The sequence below is a fragment of the Triturus cristatus genome, chromosome 6 (assembly GCF_964204655.1).
Source record: "Triturus cristatus chromosome 6, aTriCri1.1, whole genome shotgun sequence".
Taxonomy (NCBI): Eukaryota; Metazoa; Chordata; class Amphibia; order Caudata; family Salamandridae; genus Triturus; species Triturus cristatus.
Window position 1 is genome coordinate 56,711,641 of NC_140589.1, and position 21,142 is coordinate 56,732,782.

Sequence of the window (21,142 nt, forward strand, 5' to 3'; positions counted from 1 at the left end):
TCGTATTCATCAGTTTTAGCTGTTGTTCCAGATATATTTATTGAAACTTGAGCTTTAAAATTATATCGGACCAGAACTTTCTTCCTTTTCAAAATGGCCCCATAAAAGCAAATAATAAGCAAAATAAGTAAAGATCCTCAGATTACAAATAATGAAACAAGTGAGTTAATTAGAACCCCTGTGGAGATTATAGAAGAAGAGAATGATATGAGTGGACAAAATAAAACAATAATGAAGAAAAATACACCAAATATGCCAAATACATCGCATGTGAGCACAAAAGGAGGCGGTACTGTATCTAGATCAATAAAAGATTTTGTGGGAAAACACTTCACCAAGAAACCTACGCCCAAAAAAACTCAAGAATTAGAGAAGGATTTAATTCTAATCCAGGAAACAAATTATCATTTGGCTCAATGCATAGAAGATTCATTCTCCAATCATTGCGATTTAAGCCAAATAAACATCAATTTGGAACCAAGACTTTCTTCATCGCCCAGGATTTTCTTCCAGCGAGACACTGGAGACAGTGAAGGTTTGAAAACACCATCAACACTAAATTTCGACACAACATAAACTTCATGGCCTGGGTCATCTGTCACTAGCAGGGCATGAAACTCACATGACTCCACTTCTCCAAATCATTTACACTATGTGGTTTATTTGACCAGATCTGACTGGCCACACACTTCACCAAGCTGATACATATGGCATGGCTCAGCTTTGCACACTTCTTAGCATTTGTCATTGTTTAGCATTTGACCTATCTATTTCAACACATTGGCTGAATAGACATCCACTTACTCATCGGCCAACCACATGACACACCATATCACAGGGGTGAGATTGAGAAATATGTGTGGCATCGTGAGAGAGGAGATGCTACTAGACACCATCAACAGCAGCACCAACAACACTGCAGTCAACACCAATGGCGCTGTATGGTGGTTTCATGCCACATTTTCTGGCCTATGCATGCACATTTGCCACACTCTGCACTTCCTACAATCAAAGTGCATTGTTACAGCCTTGGTCACGACAGACCTCTGAATTGACACACTGATTTTACATGTGTGAGTACTTATGCAACGTTGGGTCACCCTAATAGGTCACCAGCAACAAGAACTGCAACATGATCATCTTTATCAACAATGCGACCACACACCGGACTGGGATACCAGTGAGGATGACTTTGATTAGGTACATAGATGGCCAGGTGCTGGTGGTTACTCTAGACCATGGGTAATAACATACTTTCTCTCTGGTCCAAAATTTGCAGTGTGGTTTGTGGCAGTGTGCCGCACGGGTGGGGGCGGGGTCAGTGGGGAAGGGGGCAGGGCTAGTGAGAATGGAAACTGACCATGTGGTTGGACACAGGCCCCTGGTGCGGACCCCCTCATTCACTGAGCCACCAGACCTGGCATACACACACCTCTCTCTCTCTCTCTCTCTCTCTCTCTTTCTCTCCGTCCCTCTGTGTCCCTCCCTCTGTCACCCTCGGTCTCCCTCCCTCTGTCTCCCTCCCTCTGACACCCTCGGTCTCCCTCTCTCTGTCACCCTCGGTCTCCCTCCCTCTGTCACCCTCATCCCTCTGTCTCACTGCCTCTGTCTCTTTCCCTCTCTCTTCCTCTGTCACCCTCTGTCACCTCCCCCCTGGCAGCCTGGGCTGAGACAGCTTCCTGGGCACACACACACAGCCACACCCCAGTACTTCACAGGTCTTTCATGGACCATTTACTTGTTAACGAGTTTTTGTTATATTTCACCTCTTGGCGCACATGCATCTCCACTCTGACTATCGCTGGACTCGCACAGCCCCATGGTGCAGAGTCTCTCAGAGTCAGCGCTGGTGCGGCAGTGTTTGGTGGCACTCTTATGAAATCAGCAGACATGGCACACAGGTACAATGTCTGCAAGGTCCACGGCCCAACAAGAAAGGCTTGCCAGGCCTCTGGCAGCACGTGGGCCATACTATGAGTAGCCGTGCTCTACACAGTGGAGGGACTAGAGCGACTAGAAGGGACTCTGCTGTCAAACCGGACTCTGCTGTAGGAATCGGACTCTGCTGTGATCGGACCGTGGTTTCCGGGCTGCCGTGTAACACTATAAGACGCGACGTGAGGCAGCGCGTCATTTCCGGATTCCCGATCCCGCGGTCCCGCGGTGGATCAGGGGTTTGGGGGTTGGAGCACGGAGAACACAGAGGCCGTACAGTGGCTATAGAGCTCGGAATACCACAGAAATACGGAGTCTCAGTGACACAGGGCACGGAGCATGGAGCGAGTGCTCAGAAAAAGTGCATAAGAGTGTACAAGTTCTTGTTAAGCGGGGAATAGATCCTGCACAATTTGTTTTGGTTCTGTTTTTTGTTGTTTTGAATTGCCATTGGACCAGCGGAGCTACCAGAGGTGGGGGGCAGAGGCCTAAAAAGGTGGGGGAGTAACCAGCCCAGCTCAGGGTTAAAAAAGGTTATCCCTGCAGGTGCAAAGGTTACATCCACGGCAAGCCCGAAGTACCACTACTCGACACAGCAGAGGTAAGTGAAAGTGATTTTGATATTTTGATATTTTAATTTTTTTTTTTTTTTTGCTGCGCTGTGTTGATCTGGACGCAGTAAGTGGAAGCAGTGCAGGTCTCATTAGTTGTTGGACACATTCTGATCTATTTTGGACCCTTCCACAGATCGTATTCATCAGTTTTAGCTGTTGTTCCAGATATATTTATTGAAACTTGAGCTTTAAAATTATATCGGACCAGAACTTTCTTCCTTTTCAAAATGGCCCCTAAAAAGCAAATAATAAGCAAAATAAGAAAAGATCCTCAGATTACAAATAATGAAACAAGTGAGTTAATTAGAACCCCCGTGGAGATTATAGAAGAAGAGAATGATATGAGTGGACAAAATAAAACAATAATGAAGAAAAATACACCAAATATGCCAAATACATCGCATGTGAGCACAAAAGGAGGCGGTACTGTATCTAGATCAATAAAAGATTTTGTGGGAAAACTCTTCACCAAGAAACCTACGCCCAAAAAAAACTCAAGAATTAGAGAAGGATTTAATTCTAATCCAGGAAACAAATTATCATTTGGCTCAATGCATAGAAGATTCATTCTCCAATCATTGCGATTTAAGCCAAATAAACATCAATTTGGAACCAAGACTTTCTTCTTCGCCCAGGATTTTCTTCCAGCTAGACACTGTAGATGGAGAAGATGAGGAGAATACCTCAAAAGAGCAGCGAGCTCAGAAAGATAGTGAAGTCCTGGAGGAAAGAGCAAATGGAGATAAAAGTCTGGGCCAAAGGTAAAATGGTGGCTCCAAGTCTCTGGAAGATATGTTATGTAATAGCACCGAGAACTTAGATTTTTCAGCAACACCATCGGCATCAATGCTGGACATGATTTTAATGCTTCAAAACATCTTGCAAGGCCTGTTAGAGGTCACACTTTCAAACAATAAAATACTAAAAGACCAGGAAATGAGCCTAAAACTCACCGTATGTGAACTACAGGGCATTAGGGGTCTAATGCCGTCGGTGGTTAGACCAGTGTTGGACACTACCACCTCAGGGGGCATCGGAGACACCGAGGCATTAGATCAATTGAAATATGACCATGATGTGTACATATCGAGACAGCCAATGTTAATTAGGAGAAGAAATAAACAGTGGAGTCATAGGTGGCAAAAGTTTAGATTCCCGTTAAGGAAACCTACCCAGTGTTTAGGAAAGCATAAAGGGAAACAAACGGGCAGTAAAAGAGTAAAGTGTAAAGAAGATAAACCACTTGTATCACATGTAAAAACAGTAAGAAGAGATCCCCCTATAGTTACTAAAAAGGAAAGAAAGAAGAAGCAAGAAAGCTTCCAAGAAGCAAGACTGGAGAAAATAAGAGAAAAAAGGTTCCAACTAAAAAAAAAACCGGGAGGTAGTAAGGGAGGAGAAATGGTGAGAAAAAAGGGTAAATTTAAGGGATGGGAAAAACAACCCAAAGAGACTAGGGAAAGGGGGTGCTAATCTACACGACCCTAATAGAAAAAGAGATATATGTGAGGAAAAGATTAGAGTTCCGGAAGTTACAGAGCCAAGTAATAACAAGCATTTGCAATGCAATCGGTCTCGCCTTTGAGGCCTTATAAGCATTTACCATACAGCACATTGTTTGCAGCTAAAGGCCAGCAGCGATACCACCGGGCTGGCGGGGTCCAATACTCTAAAAGAGGCAGGAGAATGTGAGGAGATGGAAACCAATCTGTGAGGGGGGCATAGGAGGGGCCCTATTGTGAATAAGAGGGCACAACATTGGTAGGAGTGCAGAGGCAAATGCTAAGACGGAGCAACATGTCAAGAAATGAAGCCGCCATGATGCAAGTGGATAAGGTAGCTCAGTGTGTTAAACACTTGCTGTCAGGAGCTGTGTGTGCATCCTGCACATTACAGGTTCGGATCCAGACCAGGAGTGCCAGGGGCAGGTGCTCTTTACCACATTACAAAACGGCACCACTGTGGTAGGCGGTACTGCTCACAAATCTCACTATCTCAGGCAGCAGAGATGGGTAGATTTTACGGGCTCACAAAGCAGTGCTATTGTTTGCCGGCTTTAACTGAGCATGTCCTACATCCTAATTTCTGTTCCCATCGGCACTCACCTGCGTTTGCTGGGGTACACGCTAACATCACGGACACCGCAGGCTCCTAGCTGCAACCCCAGTGGAAGAGCAGACGGAGGATTAAGCAGAAGGCGCATGGAAGTGCACAGTAACCTACTCGTGATGGCCATAGCATGTCTGGCCGGAGGCGGGCGCAAATGTGTTGGGGATATATCCGAAAATTCAAGCGCACAGGGCAGGCTTTCAATTTTTACATAGTAAAATGTGTTTTATCGAGGAGTTTGTCCCCTGTTCATGGCTCAGCTTCTAAAAACGGAGCAGAGCAACAGATAAATGGTTGGATGCAGCGAGCGGTGGAAGTGCATTAAAAACAAGATTAAGACACTAGAGGGAGAATTGTTGTTTATGGGTGGTGCGCATGCATTAAATTTCACGGCAGGATTAGTTATACAGTGTGGGGGTTGTACATGCGCTGATCTGTCTCAGGAAGTTATGCGCGGATGCGCATTTGTGCCGGCTGCCTATTCTTCTGTTATGTTACTGCTGTTATGTTATGTTCTTTGCTGTCAACGAAGACTGGCTGCACTGGCTATCAGGCCCAAAGAGTGGTGCGCAGGCTGTGTAGCGCCCCCATTGCCCCCCTTGTGGTCCCGCAAGATAAAGGTGCTTGAATTTGATTGCAGTGTTTGCAGCACAGAGGAATGGCTCCAGTGACTGGAGATGGAGCCTAGCGGCGGCGGGAGGCCTGGCCCGGCCAGGGAGCCTAGTCACATCTTTACATTACAAGCACCGTGCTCGCCTGAGCAAAGCCTGCGAGACACAAAAGCATTCTTCAGGGAGGTGCAGCACACGTACTGCCGGGCTTTTCAGCTGTTGTTGGGCGTGTCCCAGGGGCGTGGGTAGGCATTAGGTAAGGGATGTGAGGGAAGTTGATACCACTGAGAACGGGACTGCATAGGGTCACTAGGGGAAGTAAGGGGGTGTAGTGATGCTCCCTTCAAGGACGTATATGACACCTAATTTTGTTGATGAATATGTTTGTATGCGGGTTGAAAGTTGTTAAAGTGCGTTTTCACTTTTGGAAATCTCCCCCAAGTATCTAGTCCTGGGTTTTGTGAACGTCCACAGATCAAAGAACTATAATAGAGAAAAGTGGCTTGCTACGAGCAGAGTGTAAACAAAAGATTTGCAAATCGGTCTGTGACACGGTTTGTCGGACTGAGCTTTATCTTTAAAGTCTGCACTCACTGTGATGAGCTGATCTGATTCGGAGCTCTGTCTGGGCCACACAATGTCTTCCTGGAGGCCCGACAGAACTTTAAAAAAAACATCCTCTGCCTGGTGCAAGTCAGGCATGCCGACCTCCTGAACTAGATCACCACCAGAAGCACTGTCACAAAGGCTGACTCGCGCTAATTACATCCTATCGACGGCGGGCGGGAGCTTTGTTTTTCCTTGTTGACCTGCTCAGTGTCCCAAGCAGTACATCAAGGAAAAACAAAAATCCTGCTCGCCGTCTCTGTTAAGATGTATTTTTTAATGTCACTCTCTGGCGACCTCACTTCCTGCAGTGCAGGACCACGTGAGGTCACATCCGGATTTAATGGGCAGGCCCCTGCACCTCCTATGTTTTATCGGCAGAGTGTGGGCTGTGTCAGTCAGTGACTGACTCAGACAGCCTGGCGCACGGCGCCACGGGCGGCCCGGTAAATAATTAATTAATGCTGGCAGGTGGCTGAGTGAGACCGCAATTGTAACAATGTAGCGCTGAAGCACTCAGTGACGCAGCCCGAGCTGAGGTCGCGAAATTCGCCATCCCTCCACTCCTACAGCCTCGCGTGCGCACGCAAACACACGCACGCATCCACTCCTCACACGCTTGCTTAGGCATGCTGAAGTGGATGCCTGCTTGTGCCCCGGGGGGACCAAAAAGTGCATTTTGATAGAGAAGCACTCTATTAGGTTCCTGCTTGTGCCCCCGGGGCACTGTGAAATGCACGCAATGGAAACAAAGATAAATCCCTTTAAGGGCTTGTCTTGAAGCGAGGAGCGGTGGCGCAACATATAAGGCTGCCGACTTTGAAGCTGGAGAGCAGAGTTCAATCCTGGCTTGGGGTGTATTAATTATAAATAATTAAAAGAAGGTCCTCGGTGTGGGCTGTATTAATCATAAAATGCAAATAATAAATAAATAAAGCGAGACTTGGGCTGTGTTAATCCTAAATAATTAAACAGAGATCTCAGAGTGTGGAGAAACAAATAAAACAAGCATTGTAGGGAGAGACAAATTAAACAAGCATTGGCAATGGGGTTGTGAGAAGGCATCGGAAGAAAGTAGTCTGTGCAGTAAAGGGGCCAATAGCCATGGAAGGACACAAATGAAGACATGTCCATCATAAGGAGGGACTAACAAGCCTAAAACCAATCAGAAGCCACTATTTAAGACACCAGCCAATGACAATGATGGGTGGAGATTAGTGGAGAGTGGGCGGAGCTTATATACACTATAGTGTATACTGCATGTCTCGACGAGACAGCGCAAGCGCTGCCTAGGCGAGACCTAAACAATGGTTATACCCCAGGATGTACCTAAGGGCAGGAAAAAGTTAAGGAAAATTACTCTGTTAAATCGCTCGCAACTTTTATTTTCCTTCTCAAAATGTCCAAGCCTAGGTAAAATTGAATCAAAGGATCTAAGGCAGGTTGGCTTTTTACCAAGTAGTAAAGGTAAGGAACTGACAAAAGTCGAAGTATATTCAGGGATGATTAAATCTGTAATAGTAAATGCCAAAAAAGAAATATTAAAGGAAGGAATAAGATTAATCACAGAGGAGGAATTAGAAAATAAGTAAGACAGCCAGATAGCATTTTCTTGAACTGTCGAGCAGGCTTAGGGAAAAGACAAGCAAGATTAATCACAGGGGCATGTGGAGCAAGAGAGAAAATCAAAATTGTTGTTGAAAACCACGAGCCGGACAAGAACTGGGAAAATTGGAGCATCGATGATAGAGACTTAGACGCATCTTGGTGGCCAGTAAATGAGATTAAATCTGCACGGCACCTGATTCTCAGAGGTCCCGATATAATGAATTCATAAGGTTTCTCAAGTAAGTCCGCACCTGCTGTTTTCCCTGCTCCCCCTTCCCCCCTGACTTCCCTTCCATTTATTTGCCTTAAAACATTCGTTTTTTCCTAGGCCTCCTGCTATGACAAAGGGCCCCACTATGATGCATTAATTTGCACATGAAATCTCGTGATCTATTTACCATATTCCCAGTTGATAAACTCGACCCCTTCCTTATATCTACACTGACAGTAAGTCTTTTTGGGGTATCTGATGAATTAATAACTATTGTTCATATTGGACTACGGACTAATTGGCTGATCTGTGCTCTCTTGTCCTCCTTTTCTAAATTTAAGATTAGGAATTATATTAGTGCTATGTACCTAATTAATCTTTCACTGATGTAAACTGTCCCAATAATTATTTGCTCTAACAATTCTATGTTATGTCTTTTCAAATCCATTTTTTATACATAGCATCACTCTAGAGAGAGCAATGTGTAGGTTATATTAATTTTCTAAATGTGATGCTCCTTTCAGGGACTAGACTATGGTTTACTTATATTTTGTATTCTTGCTTTTTAGATTATAGATGCTCAATTTTTTGTCCTGAAGATGAACTCAACTAACTGAGTTCGAAACGTCGTCGACCGCTTACAACATGAGCCCATCATATTAAGTTAAAAAGAAAGTGGTTCAACTCTTGTTGTCAATGCGATGTCTTCTTTTAAAGTTCACTTTCACTTTCTATGTCACGCTTATTGTCACTGAATATGTGAGCACCTGAATTTATTTCATTGTGTAATAAAATATCTGTTATACCTTGACCTCCTTGTCCCTGCTCTATATTAACTATCGCTCTCTTTCTTCAAAATTAATTTCAAAAAACCTTTATTCAAACGCTTACCCATTTTTAAGGTTTTTCTACCCTGGACCTTTTTCGGCCATTTAGAACCATTGTGTTTCTCTTCACACTTTACCACCCCAGGTTCGTATATCGGGGTACCCTTGTTCTCTATCAAACACTTTTAAGAGCAGTGGCTTCACTGCAAGGGTTCCACTCACTGAGTGGTTATATTAAACTAGAAAAATTTGTTTTTTCTTAGTTTAGCTCTATGTTTATTTATCAATACAGAGCTTGATCAATACTTTTTCTCACAGAAGATACTCACATGGATATTATGTCTACACCCATTATTCCTACATACACCGAGGAATACATTGCTAGACTGATCAGTGGGCCTTCCCTTTTTCATACACCTATACCTGCAAACAATGCCTCATCAGATGTGGCAAGTGAAAAACTCACGAATCTAGAAAGACTCAAAAAAGAAGCATATACGCACAGAATTGCATGCGCGCATGCTTACTGAATATCTGAAAGCGGACATCATCCCGGTAGGCCTGCAAGTGCGTAATATCCCTGCTATTTTTCTACAAGACCCTAAATTTAAGAACGGATTTGCCCACATTGGTACAACTTGCTCCCGTCACTGGATGGTGCTTGGCATCGACACTGCACTGGAACATAGCAAGAAAGAATTAATAGAGATCCGGGAACTAGAAAAGGCAATCCTAGAATTAGATAGTCTAGCAGATGCCAAATCAGCCCTAGACAAACTAGAACGTACAATTATTGATTTTCAAAATTTTGAACACCACAAAAAATCCACCAAGGTGACAAAAGACATAAGAAACTATAACAAAGAACACACCTACCCTTATCTCAAGGAAGATTTTTTCACACAAAATACCCAAGAACAACATAGATACCCAACAAGCACTTGGGGTAGATTTAGAAACAGGCAACCGGTAACCTTTTCTACCTCCTCCTTAGAATCTGATAACTCCGACCCCGGAGAAGGCCCTAGCACTTCCACACACAACCCCAATTTTTTAGGGAGAGGCCAACCTTTCTCAGGGGAGAGATCCAGAGGCAGAGGCAGAGGGAGGCCCAGATACAACTTCCCGCCAGGGGAACGACAAACACGCAGGAAATTTTACCAATGGGGTTACCAATATTAGACCTCCTTCCCCCCTCTGCAACCCCTACCCCTCACTTAGACCAGATGCCAATTTTTAACTTGTCCAAGCACCAATTGGCTTCTACTGATATCGCTCTACTTAGCAGAGGATTGTCCTTTGTCATCACGGAAAAACCTAATTGGTTTGATATCCATACTGAAATTCTTCAGTTTTTCAGAAAAGTACGACTCAATGTGTTCTTTCAGAAAAAAGAAACTTCCACCAATACTGACATTACAGGACTACTCCCTAAGTCTACTTTTAACCCACCAAGTGGCACTATGCCCCCGGAAGTCCTTACATTTGAACACCTTGTACTTAAAGAATTTAGTGAAATCAGATCCAATTACAGATTTACCCCTTTCAATGTAAGTCTAGAAGAAAGACAAAGTCTTAACACCCTTAAAAACTTGGATGATGTGGTTATAAAACCTTGCGATAAAGGTGGCGGTATTGTCCTGCAGGATAAAACCGCCTATGACAATGAAATTCACCGCCAACTCAGCAACACCTCACATTATGAACACCTTATTCGCAATCCCGTCCAAGATATCAGTAACCTGATTCTCACTATTACTGAGAAAGGTCTAGAAGAAGGCTATATTAGTAAACATGAATTTACCTTCCTTAATAACAAAAACCCAAGGACACCGGTTCTATACACCCTCCCAAAAATCCACAAAAACTTGGAAACACCACCTGGCAGACCCATCCTTTCTGGATGCGGTTCAATACTAGAACCTCTAGGGATATATATTGACTTCTTCATAAAAAACATGGTACAAGATACCACAACATATGTAAAAGACACTACACACCTGATCAACCTCATTGAATCTCAACCTTTCGATCCCCAAACAGAACTCCTTGTCACCCTTGACATCGAGTCATTATATACTAATATCCCTCAAGACAAAGGTATACAGGTAATCAAAAAACACCTCGACCTGCATCCGGCTCCACATCAGGTCCCCACAGAGTTTATAATTTCACTACTTGACATAGCCCTAACTAAGAACTACTTTATGTTTCAAGATCAGTTCTACAGACAATGCAAGGCTACTTGTATGGGGGCTGTTTTTGCCCCAAATTTTGCCATCCTTTTTGTTGACGATATTGAGACCAACATCATTCTCAATAGAGCTAATCCCTTTCTTCAAAAAATCCGGTCCTGGCGTAGGTATATAGACGATGTCTTTATGATTTGGTCTGGTACCGACATTGAACTCCGATCATTTTGCTCCTGGCTTAACAACATCCAAACTGATCTTAAGTTTACCCATAATTTTGACAACAACAAAATTGACTATTTAGATGTCACCATCAAGAGCGCCAATGGCGAACTCTACACTACCTTAGTCAGGAAACCCACTGAGCGAAACACACTGTTACAATATAACAGTGCTCATCCCAGAGCCTTGAGAGACGGTTTGCCTTACGGACAATTTCTCAGAATCCGAAGGAATTGTAAATTCAAAGAGGATTTCTTTTTAGAGGCGGAAATCCTTTGCAAAAAGCTTACTGACCGAGGCTATCCGAGACGGCTAATTAAACGCTCAATGAAACGAGCCTGGTATTCCCATCGGGAATTTTTACTAGAGCCAAAAGAAAGAGCACCTACCTCAAAGATCACGTGTGTGACCACTTTCTGCCCAGTTAGTAATAAACTTACCAAAATGATAAAAAAACATTGGTCAGTATTAGGCCCATTAGAGCTTAACACAGGAACCCCTCTTTTTGCTTTCAAGAGAGGCCGTAACATCAAGGACCACTTAGTCAGGGCCCAAAAACCCACACAGAAAGACAATACCTTACATTCTTTTCTTGGTCTTCCTCCTCTCCAGGGCCATTATAAATGTAACAATTGCATGGCTTGTGATTCTACTGTCAATACTAAGTTTTTTTAATTCAATGGCACTAAGCACATTTTGAAGATTTTCGAACTGTAATTCACACAATGTGATCTACTGTACTGAGTGTCCGTGTAAACTGCTTTATATCGGACAAACCACGCAGAAAATCAAAGCAAGAATTTCGCAACACAGAAGTAGGATCCGTTGCAAAATACAAACTGCACCACTAGTGGAACATTTTATGGCCAAAGGACATTCAGAGACTGATTTTACGTGGCAAGTGATTGAAAGCTTACATCCTAACCACAGAGGAGGTAATCAACAACAAACCCTTAATCGCCTAGAATGCAAATGGATTTTCAAATGTCGTACCATCGAACAAGGGTTGAACACCCTGGACGCTTATAATACCATTCTATAACATATACCTGTTGTTGCTATTCTGGTATTCATCATTTTTTGGTTTTGCAAGCCACCTTGACCTTTTAAAATGTTTTTTGTCTACTATGTACATTGCCAAGCTGATAATAGCACTCTGGATGTCATGTATACTTCTATGCCATTGGTACATGCCGCTATTATTTTTTCTTTATGGTTGTTGACAAAATATTGGATGCCATGCAATGCAAACAGTTTATCCTTCGAGACTGATGCTGCTATTATTTTCTCTTTATGAGTGAGTTTATAGGTTGTTGATAATGAAAATACTGAATGCAATGTACACCAATAATCCCTCTAGAATGATGCGATTACTTGCTGTTTTTTCCTTATTATTTAGTTCTTCTGAGCAGTTGATGTTTCACAGCCTTATTGCCTAGCGTTTTAAATTTGTACAAATCTCCCTTTTGAACCCAGCCTATTCCCACACCCTTCGAGTGACTCGGGCTCTACGTTAACATCAACATAGATTTGGCTTCACACGTGGCCAGAGCTCTGTAGTCTGTCCTTCACACACTTTCTCCCAGCTGTGTGTGCAAATCACCTCCACCTGAGTTTTCCGAGTTCACTTTCACCTGGTGCCTATACGTGCTGGCTTGCTGCCACCAATTAGTTTGATACGCCTCCTGACTGACGTGTATAAATGACGAGTTTACCCAGGCCCAGTTCTCTGTCCCAGCGCGAAGCAGCACTTGAACAGGACTCGCTCGTTTTCACCGGGAGGCTCGCATTTAATGCATTTCCAGCGTACAAAATGTAAGTTTACATTGCGCACATCTCCCCTCCCTTTCGTTCATCGCATCAGCTGTTCACTTTCCTCGCTGGCTCAGCTGTTCAGTTTTTTAACCCACACACCCCCTCCATTCTTTTCAGATTAAATCTGCACGGCACCTGATTCTCAGAGGTCCCGATATAATGAATTCATAAGGTTTCTCAAGTAAGTCCGCACCTGCTGTTTTCCCTGCTCCCCCTTCCCCCCTGACTTCCCTTCCATTTATTTGCCTTAAAACATTCGTTTTTTCCTAGGCCTCCTGCTATGACAAAGGGCCCCACTATGATGCATTAATTTGCACATGAAATCTCGTGATCTATTTACCATATTCCCAGTTGATAAACTCGACCCCTTCCTTATATCTACACTGACAGTAAGTCTTTTTGGGGTATCTGATGAATTAATAACTATTGTTCATATTGGACTACGGACTAATTGGCTGATCTGTGCTCTCTTGTCCTCCTTTTCTAATTTTAAGATTAGGAATTATATTAGTGCTTTGTACCTAATTAATCTTTCACTGATGTAAACTGTCCCAATAATTATTCGCTCTAACAATTCTATGTTATGTCTTTTCAAATCCATTTTTTATACATAGCATCACTCTAGAGAGAGCAATGTGTAGGTTATATTAATTTTCTAAATGTGATGCTCCTTTCAGGGACTAGACTATGGTTTACTTATATTTTGTATTCTTGCTTTTTAGATTATAGATGCTCACTTTTTTGTCCTGAAGATGAACTCAACTAACTGAGTTTAAAACGTCGTCGACCGCTTACAACATGAGCCCATCATATTAAGTTAAAAAGAAAGTGGTTCAACTCTTGTTGTCAATGCGATGTCTTCTTTTAAAGTTCACTTTCACTTTCTATGTCACGCTTATTGTCACTGAATATGTGAGCACCTGAATTTATTTCATTGCGTAATAAAATATCTGTTATACCTTGACCTCCTTGTCCCTGCTCTATATTAACTATCGCTCTCTTTCTTCAAAATTAATTTCAAAAAACCTTTATTCAAACGCTTACCCATTTTTAAGGTTTTTCTACCCTGGACCTTATTAGGCCATTTAGAACCATTGTGTTTCTCTTCACAGTAAATGAGTCTAGCCATCTTAGTGAAATAGATTAGGGATACGGGTCGTCGCATAGACTAAGAATAATCTTGTGGAACATTAATGGTCTAAAAGAACTAATAAAGATTGATTGTGTAAAAAATGTCTCACGGCAGGCAGACATTATGTGTCTGCAAGAGACTTGGCTATGCGACAGTACCCCTGTAGTTGAAGGCTTCATCCATATTTATAAAGCTGCTATCAAAGCTAGATTTGGACGCCCATCTGGTGGGATTATGACACTAATTTCTACAAGAACAATAAATAAGGTGACCTCGATAAATACCTCTTGTAAATGGATGTTGGCCAGTGAGGTATGCTTACAGGAGCAGGGAAAGCAAAATGAATATGTGATTGTGGTAAACATATATGCACAATGGAGTTCCCAAGAAGAATATGTAAAAGAAATGGGGTTCTTTAAAGAAGATCTGATATCTCTAAATGATAAATATGGTAAGGATGTTTTAATTATTACGGGAGATTTTAATCATAAGATAACTCCCGTAAAGTTGGACCCTTGGATGAAGGAAATTTTAGACGCATATGAGATAATTCCAGCCCTTTTTACCGGTGGTAATATGAATAGGCAAGAGGAAGAGCTAGGGAAATTCCTACGGTCACATGGACTAGTTAGCTTAAATGGCAGATCGGAATTTGATAGACCAGCAAAGCAAACATTTAGAAGGGACAATCAATTGTGCCCCATAGATTATTTCTTTGTACACACCTGGAATTTTGCCTTAGTAAAAAAGATTAAGGTAATTAAGCGCAAAGAAAGTGACCACTATCCTCTGTACTGTGAAATAGTGAGAGCTCCCCCAAGAGTCTGTGGAAAAGTTCTAATACAACCTATGGATTACCCAAAATGACTGTCTACAAAATTAACTGAGGAATATATATAAAAATTATCTAGTTTTCAACAAAATCTAGCCTTTGAGATAGCATGGAACCCGAAAGTTCCATGGTTCGAAGAAAAAATTATGCAGGCAGTTCAATGCCTTTGTGCCAATTTAAAGAAGACAGAAAAGGGAGGAAAAATTCTGCAAGGGGGTGGCAGACAGCAAATGGGCTGGTTTGACTCCGCATGTAGAGAGAAAAAAAGCAACTGAGGAGAGAAGAAAGAAAGGTGAAGTTAAGTAACGATCAGGAGGGCTATAATCATTTACTAAAATCGAGGAAGGAATACAAAATGTTAATGAGATCCAATTAAATAAGTTTTAAAGAAAAATGTTGGGACTCTCTACTGGAAACTATTGAAAGTAACAATATTAAAGGTTTCTGGAGGTTGATCCAAGATGCAGCGGGTCGATCTACGGGAACAATGAGTTGTGAAGTCGATGAGGCTTCATGGGAGGAGTACCTAAACCAATTATACATGTCTAGTAATGGGCCAGAATTTAATGAGGAAAGAACCCATATGCGGGATATAGTAAAAAATCGAATTCCTTTATGCTCCCTTGAAAATGTGAAGAATACCATTAGGAAACTAAAGTTAACCCGTGCGGCAGGGCCTGATAATTTACCTGCAGTAATAATTAAAACAGAGCTAAACTGGTGGGCCCAATTTTTCTCAAAGATGTTTACAGCCGTACTAACCTCAGGTATAATTCCTAAATCATGGAGGGGAGCTGTAATCAGGCCATTGCATAAAAAAGGGGACAGAAAGTACCCAAAGAATTATAGATTAATTAATTTACTGGACATTGGTGTGAAAGTGTTCTCCAAAATAATCCTGGGAAAACTGAAGGAATGGGTCGAATCAAATGCGATTGTCCCTGTAGAACAAGGAGGGTTCAAAGAGGGGCATTCAACACTCGATCATTGTTTTGCTTTGTGGGCGGTGGCTCGGAAGTCAGTGGAACAGCAGGGTAGATTATACTGCTGTTTTGTTGACTTCCGGGCTGCATTTGATCTAGTAGATAGAGAATGCTTGTGGGAGACGCTAAAAAGATATAATATCCCTGAACACCTCTTAGCAGTCATCCAAGGGCTGCATAGTGAAAATTGGGCACAGGTATTAAAGATACAGCAGGAGGTTTGACTCACGAGATAGAAATTAATAACGGTTTAAGACAGGGTTGCGTATTGGCCCCTCCTCTTTTCTCAATTTTTCTTGCTGATTTACCTAAATTATTAACAACCGAAAGAGGAGCAAGCCCAAAGGTAAATGGAAAACATCTGTCTTGTTTATTGTATGCAGATGACCTAGTTATTTTTGATCAAACAGAACTAGGACTGCAGAGAAAGTTAAATGCATTTGAGACATATTGTTTATCCAAACACCTAACAGTAAATATGGAAAAAACAAAAATATTGTGTTTTGGAAAGAAAAATCATAAATATAGTTGGTTTTTGGGGCAGACAAAATTAGAAGTTGTTAATGAATACAAATATTTGGGAATATGGTTCGATAGAGCTTTGAATTGGGGCATGCACATGAAGACCCAGAAAACAAAAGGCCTAGCAGGAATTTGTGGGTTGAAAAAATTCAATAGTAATTACGGGGCAATGTCGCACAGACCGGTGTTGAAGGTTTGTAAGGCTATGATCCCCCCGCAGATGTAATATGGTGCAGAAATTTTGTGCTTAGGGGGGAAATGTTCATGGGACAATGAGGAAGGGAAATGTTTAAAAACTCTTCTTTCTTTGCCCAGCTCTTCAATGATACAGGCCATTAGGTTAGAACTAGATTGGCCAGCATGGAACATACAAGTCCAGGTTAATCTATGTAGATTTTGGAAACGGCTAGGATCAGGAGAGGAGGAGAAAGTGTCTTGTTGGTGTAGGAGGGAGATCCAACAGAGTGAACTGAATTGGGCAAAAGCTACTAGAAAGAAACTCCACTCCATTTGTGATAATTTAAAGGTGAAAATTGACCCGGAGTCGTTATGTATTGAAGGACGGAAGAGTGATCTAAAAACCTTGGGAAATGAAAAATCTAGACAAATTGATATGGATTACCTGGATCAAAATGAGTCTGTGAATTTTATGTTAAATAGCTGGAGAAATTATAACTGGTATCCGTATTTAGATACTGTACCGAATCACTGGTTGAGATTGGAATTGCTAAAGGTGAGAATAGGCATTAATCCCGCACGTTCAAATGGGAAAATAAAAAGCATATTAATGGATGATGATGGTAAATGTACATGCGGGATAGGCTTAAAATGTACCTGTGTCCATATTGTAAAGGATTGCCAAAAATTGTTATCTGTACGGCGATTGATTTTAAGGCCAGGTTTTTTTTAAATATGGAATAAGGTCAAGGACGCAAGCAATCGAGTTTCTCATTGACATGCAGTTCTTTGACATCGCAATTGCTTTGGCGAAGTTTGTCCAAGTAGCTAAGAGATTTCTCATGGAATAAGAAAATGGAAAGAGTGGCCCATGGAGGGACAAACAGAGTCAAATGGGACAATTTTAATCATTTTATGTATTTTCTAAACATTGAACTTTTATGTATTTGGACCTGGTTCATAGTATGATACTATGGAAACAAGTTTTTTTTAATGAGAAATAATGATCTTTTGGTTTTAGGTACTTTTATAAACCTTAATTATTGTACTTTTAGGTGTTTTATGATGGTATATGTAGTTTAAACACCAGTTAAACTTATTTTTGATTGATTGATTGATACACAGTGGAGCCAGTATACATCATCCTCGAACACAATACATCAGCATGTGCCCATGCATTTTGTGCACCCCCCCAATCAGTACCTAGGCAAGGTATTTACATCCTCCCTCTAGATGGGTCAACATGGTTGTGTTTTTTGTGCATGTGGTGTGTTCAGTTGGTACTTACCAACGAGCAATGCATTTCCATATGTGCCATCCTGGAAGCGCTGGTTTATGATGCATTATCGGAAGATGAATGCATCATGCACACTCCCTGGAAATTTGGCAATGACATTTGTGAACAGTCCGCGGTGGTCCACTATTGCCTGCACATTCATTGAATGGGTGTGCTTCCTGTTGCAGTAGATGTGTTCGCTGTCCACAGGGGGCACAAATGGTACATGTGTGCAGTCAATTGCACCGATCACCTGTGGTATGCCAGCAATGGCATGGAGTCCTTGCTTGATGGCCATCTGCTCCTGCATAGTGTTGGGGAAGTGTAGGTGCTGAGGAATCAGGCTGAGTATGCCATCCAAGACAGTGGGGAGGAAGGTTGAGAAGGATGCCTGTGTTACTCCACCGACTCTGGCTGTTGTTGGTTGGAATGTCCCAGAGACCAAGAAGTGCAGCACAGCGAGCAGTTTTGTCTGCGGAGGGATATCGGTTGTCCGCTGTGTTGGTGGCATCAGCCTGTGGGCAATGAGGGTCAGGATGTGCTGGATGGATGTCCTTTTGAGCCTGTAGTGGGCTATGACTTCCTCTTGCATAAAGTCTGTGAGGTAGACACGTCTGCGCAGTGAGCGCTGTCTTCTTTGTCGCTGCATGGGTGGTGGTGGTCCTGGTGGTGGTGGCATTGGCGGTGGTTGTTGTTTTTGCTGCATTGGTGGGACTCCAAGCTGCATGATGGCTATCTCCATGGCTTCTGTGGCTGTTCTGGGAAGGCTCGAGCCAACTCTCCCTTATATACACCCACTTATCTCCAGTTGAAGTCAGGTTTTTATCAGGTGTTAAAAACTGGAGTTAGCGTGCGTTTTTCTGTAGCTAAGCGTTTTGGAGATAACCTTGTTTAATAGGGAGCAGCTGTGTTAGTGACTTTTTTCGTGGTTTTTCAGTCAGGAACGTCTACTTTGCATGTCATTAGCGATAATTATCTCTGGCTTGAAAGGCGATATAATTCCCGTCGCTATCGCCGGAAAAGTATCACTAACAGGGGTTAGCGTCGCCTTGTTGATAGGGCGACAAAATTATCGCTGCTTTATCGCCGCCTTGTTGATATGCCCCTTCATTCCGTGATCCAAGCAGAAGGCCAGGGACTCATAGAGATAATTCTCCAGAGTCCACTACCACCTCCCAGTCTGAATCTGCACCATAATGGAGGTAGGCCACACTGGGGCTGGGATAGCAATTTTGTATGCAAAAATGATGTCCCAGAAAACTTTCCCGGGCTTGTGAGGAGCCTGTGGAGGTGTCAAAAGGGAGGGCAGGTCTGTGTCAGCACCCAGAAATAAGAAGAGTTTGCGTCAGTGGCCAGGATCTCAGTGAGGCCCATCCCCAATCTTGACCTAAGTGGTTAAGCCCCCCGGTTCAGTGTTGGGTTGATAAGTGGGATGCACAGTTAGGGAATCTCGAACAAACCTCGCATTGCCTGTACCACTGCGTGACCATAGATACTTGCACATAAACAGTCATGGTGGACTCACAAGTACCACAGTTAATGGAAGTCAATTTTAGATGGACCCTTTATTAAGAGTTACAGTGGCATATTATCAAGAAAAGGTGTTAAAATTATCGCCGATTTAGCGGCAGAAAACTGCCGCTAAAGCGGCAATAATGGGCTTGATAATATGCCCGTGAGAATTCCCATAGAAGCCCATGTTCTGGTGTCAACATGGGCTTCTATGGGAATTCTCTGCGGCAAATTATCAAGCCCATTATCGCCGTGCTTGAAAATATGCCCCACAGTACTTAAATCCAGAAAGCTCAGTTTAAAGGGTTAAAAAGAACAAACAACTCTCTTAATTCAAATAACTGTGGGCCACTGGAGAGTGTGGACATGGTGTTTTGAACATTTTTGAGTCGTAACACATTTGGAAAATAGATCTAAAAGTCACCAGAATGACGACAATGAGATTGTGCTATGTTGTTCCGAAGCAACATGGCTGGGCATCATTGGTGCAGTTTATCACCACTAGAGAGTAGAAAAGATTCCATAGTTCCTGTGTGGCTGCTATTCTATTTTCAAACAAGAAGAACTCATATCGGAAAGAGTATATTTTAGAACACACAAATTTGATTTGAATTGGATGATTTTACTATCCAGCCATTACCTCCAGACTTGCATTTCTTCACAAACTATTGAAGCATACCATTTGTTTAAGCGCACAATATTTATTAAATAACCAAAAAGTTGTGAATTTTTACCTGAAACATAACTGGTTCCGTTGCAGATGAAAAGTTTAAGGATTTTGATGTTTGCACTTCAACGTCATATTTCTTCGTATATCCTTTAATCATAACAGTCTTGGCAGTGCCTTGTTCTCCAGTCAGCAACACAGCCTGAAACAGAGAAAAGTGCGCAAAAGCACAACTAAATCACTAAAATAATACAAAATGTCCAACATTTACCAGTTACAAGGCAGATGGATTCTGCAAATAAAGTCTCTTTGAGCCCACTCAAGTATCAACTCAAATGGCAACAGGCCAAGCAGATCACAGCAGTCAGGATGCTGATAAGCATGAATAGCATATCAGACAAAGTTAAACATTTTGAGGCCTTTTCACAAACTGCATTTTGTAGTACTTTTTGCAGTACTACAACAGCACTTCAAACAAACTAAAAAATGCTATTCACAAACCTACATGCAGACTTTACTCTTCTTCCTCTCCTATCTTCTATCGCACAGCGAGCTCGACTACAACTGCAGAGTCGCCGCACACATAAGTACACATTTTAGTGGTAAGTGTGGGAGGTATGGGGAGTGGATTGAAAATGGGGAATACTTACTACAAAAGAGGAGAGGAATAGGGAGGAATAAGAGGGATTAAGCAATGGTGAGTTAGGGGCTTAGGGCCCGATTCACAGAACGAACTTAAGACAAAATTCTAAACTTACTACCATTTTGGTATTCACAGAAGGCACTTACTCATTTTGGTATTCACAGAAGGCACTTACTCATTTCGGTATTCACAGAAGTTAGGACTCCAAACTTTAGGACTTCTGTGAATACCGAAAGTCTTAAAATGTGGATTTTTCTCAATTTAGTAGTAGTAAAGTTAGGACTCCTAACTTTAGGACTCCTAAATGCCTTCTGTGAATACCTAAAGTCGTAAAGTTAGGATTTTTCTCAGTTTAGGAGTAGTAAAGTTAGGAGTCCTAACTTACTACTCCTAAACTGAGAAAAATCCTAATTTTAAGACTTTCGGTATTCACAGAAGGCATTTAGGAGTCCTAAAGTTAGGACTCCTAACTTCTGTGAATACCAAAATGAGTAAGTGCCTTCTGTGAATACCAAAATGAGTAAGTGCCTTCTGTGAATGTTTAGGATTTTGTCTTAAGTTAGTTCTGTGAATCGGGCCCTTAGAGAGGGATGTGTACCCACTTACAAAAGAGTAAGCCCATTACTAATCACAAATTGCTCTGTTGTT

General features: G+C 42.2%; 1 protein-coding gene across 1 annotated transcript in view; it reads right to left on the minus strand.

Moving 5' to 3' along the window:
- The window catches only part of DNAH8 (dynein axonemal heavy chain 8), a 13,985,216-nt gene that overhangs the window by 6,309,040 nt on the left and 7,655,034 nt on the right, over window positions 1–21,142 (minus strand). The window contains exon 55 of the mRNA XM_085610239.1: window positions 19,919–20,053. Coding sequence (XP_085466365.1) covers window positions 19,919–20,053 — 135 coding nt within the window. The remainder of the gene's footprint in view (window positions 1–19,918; window positions 20,054–21,142) is intronic.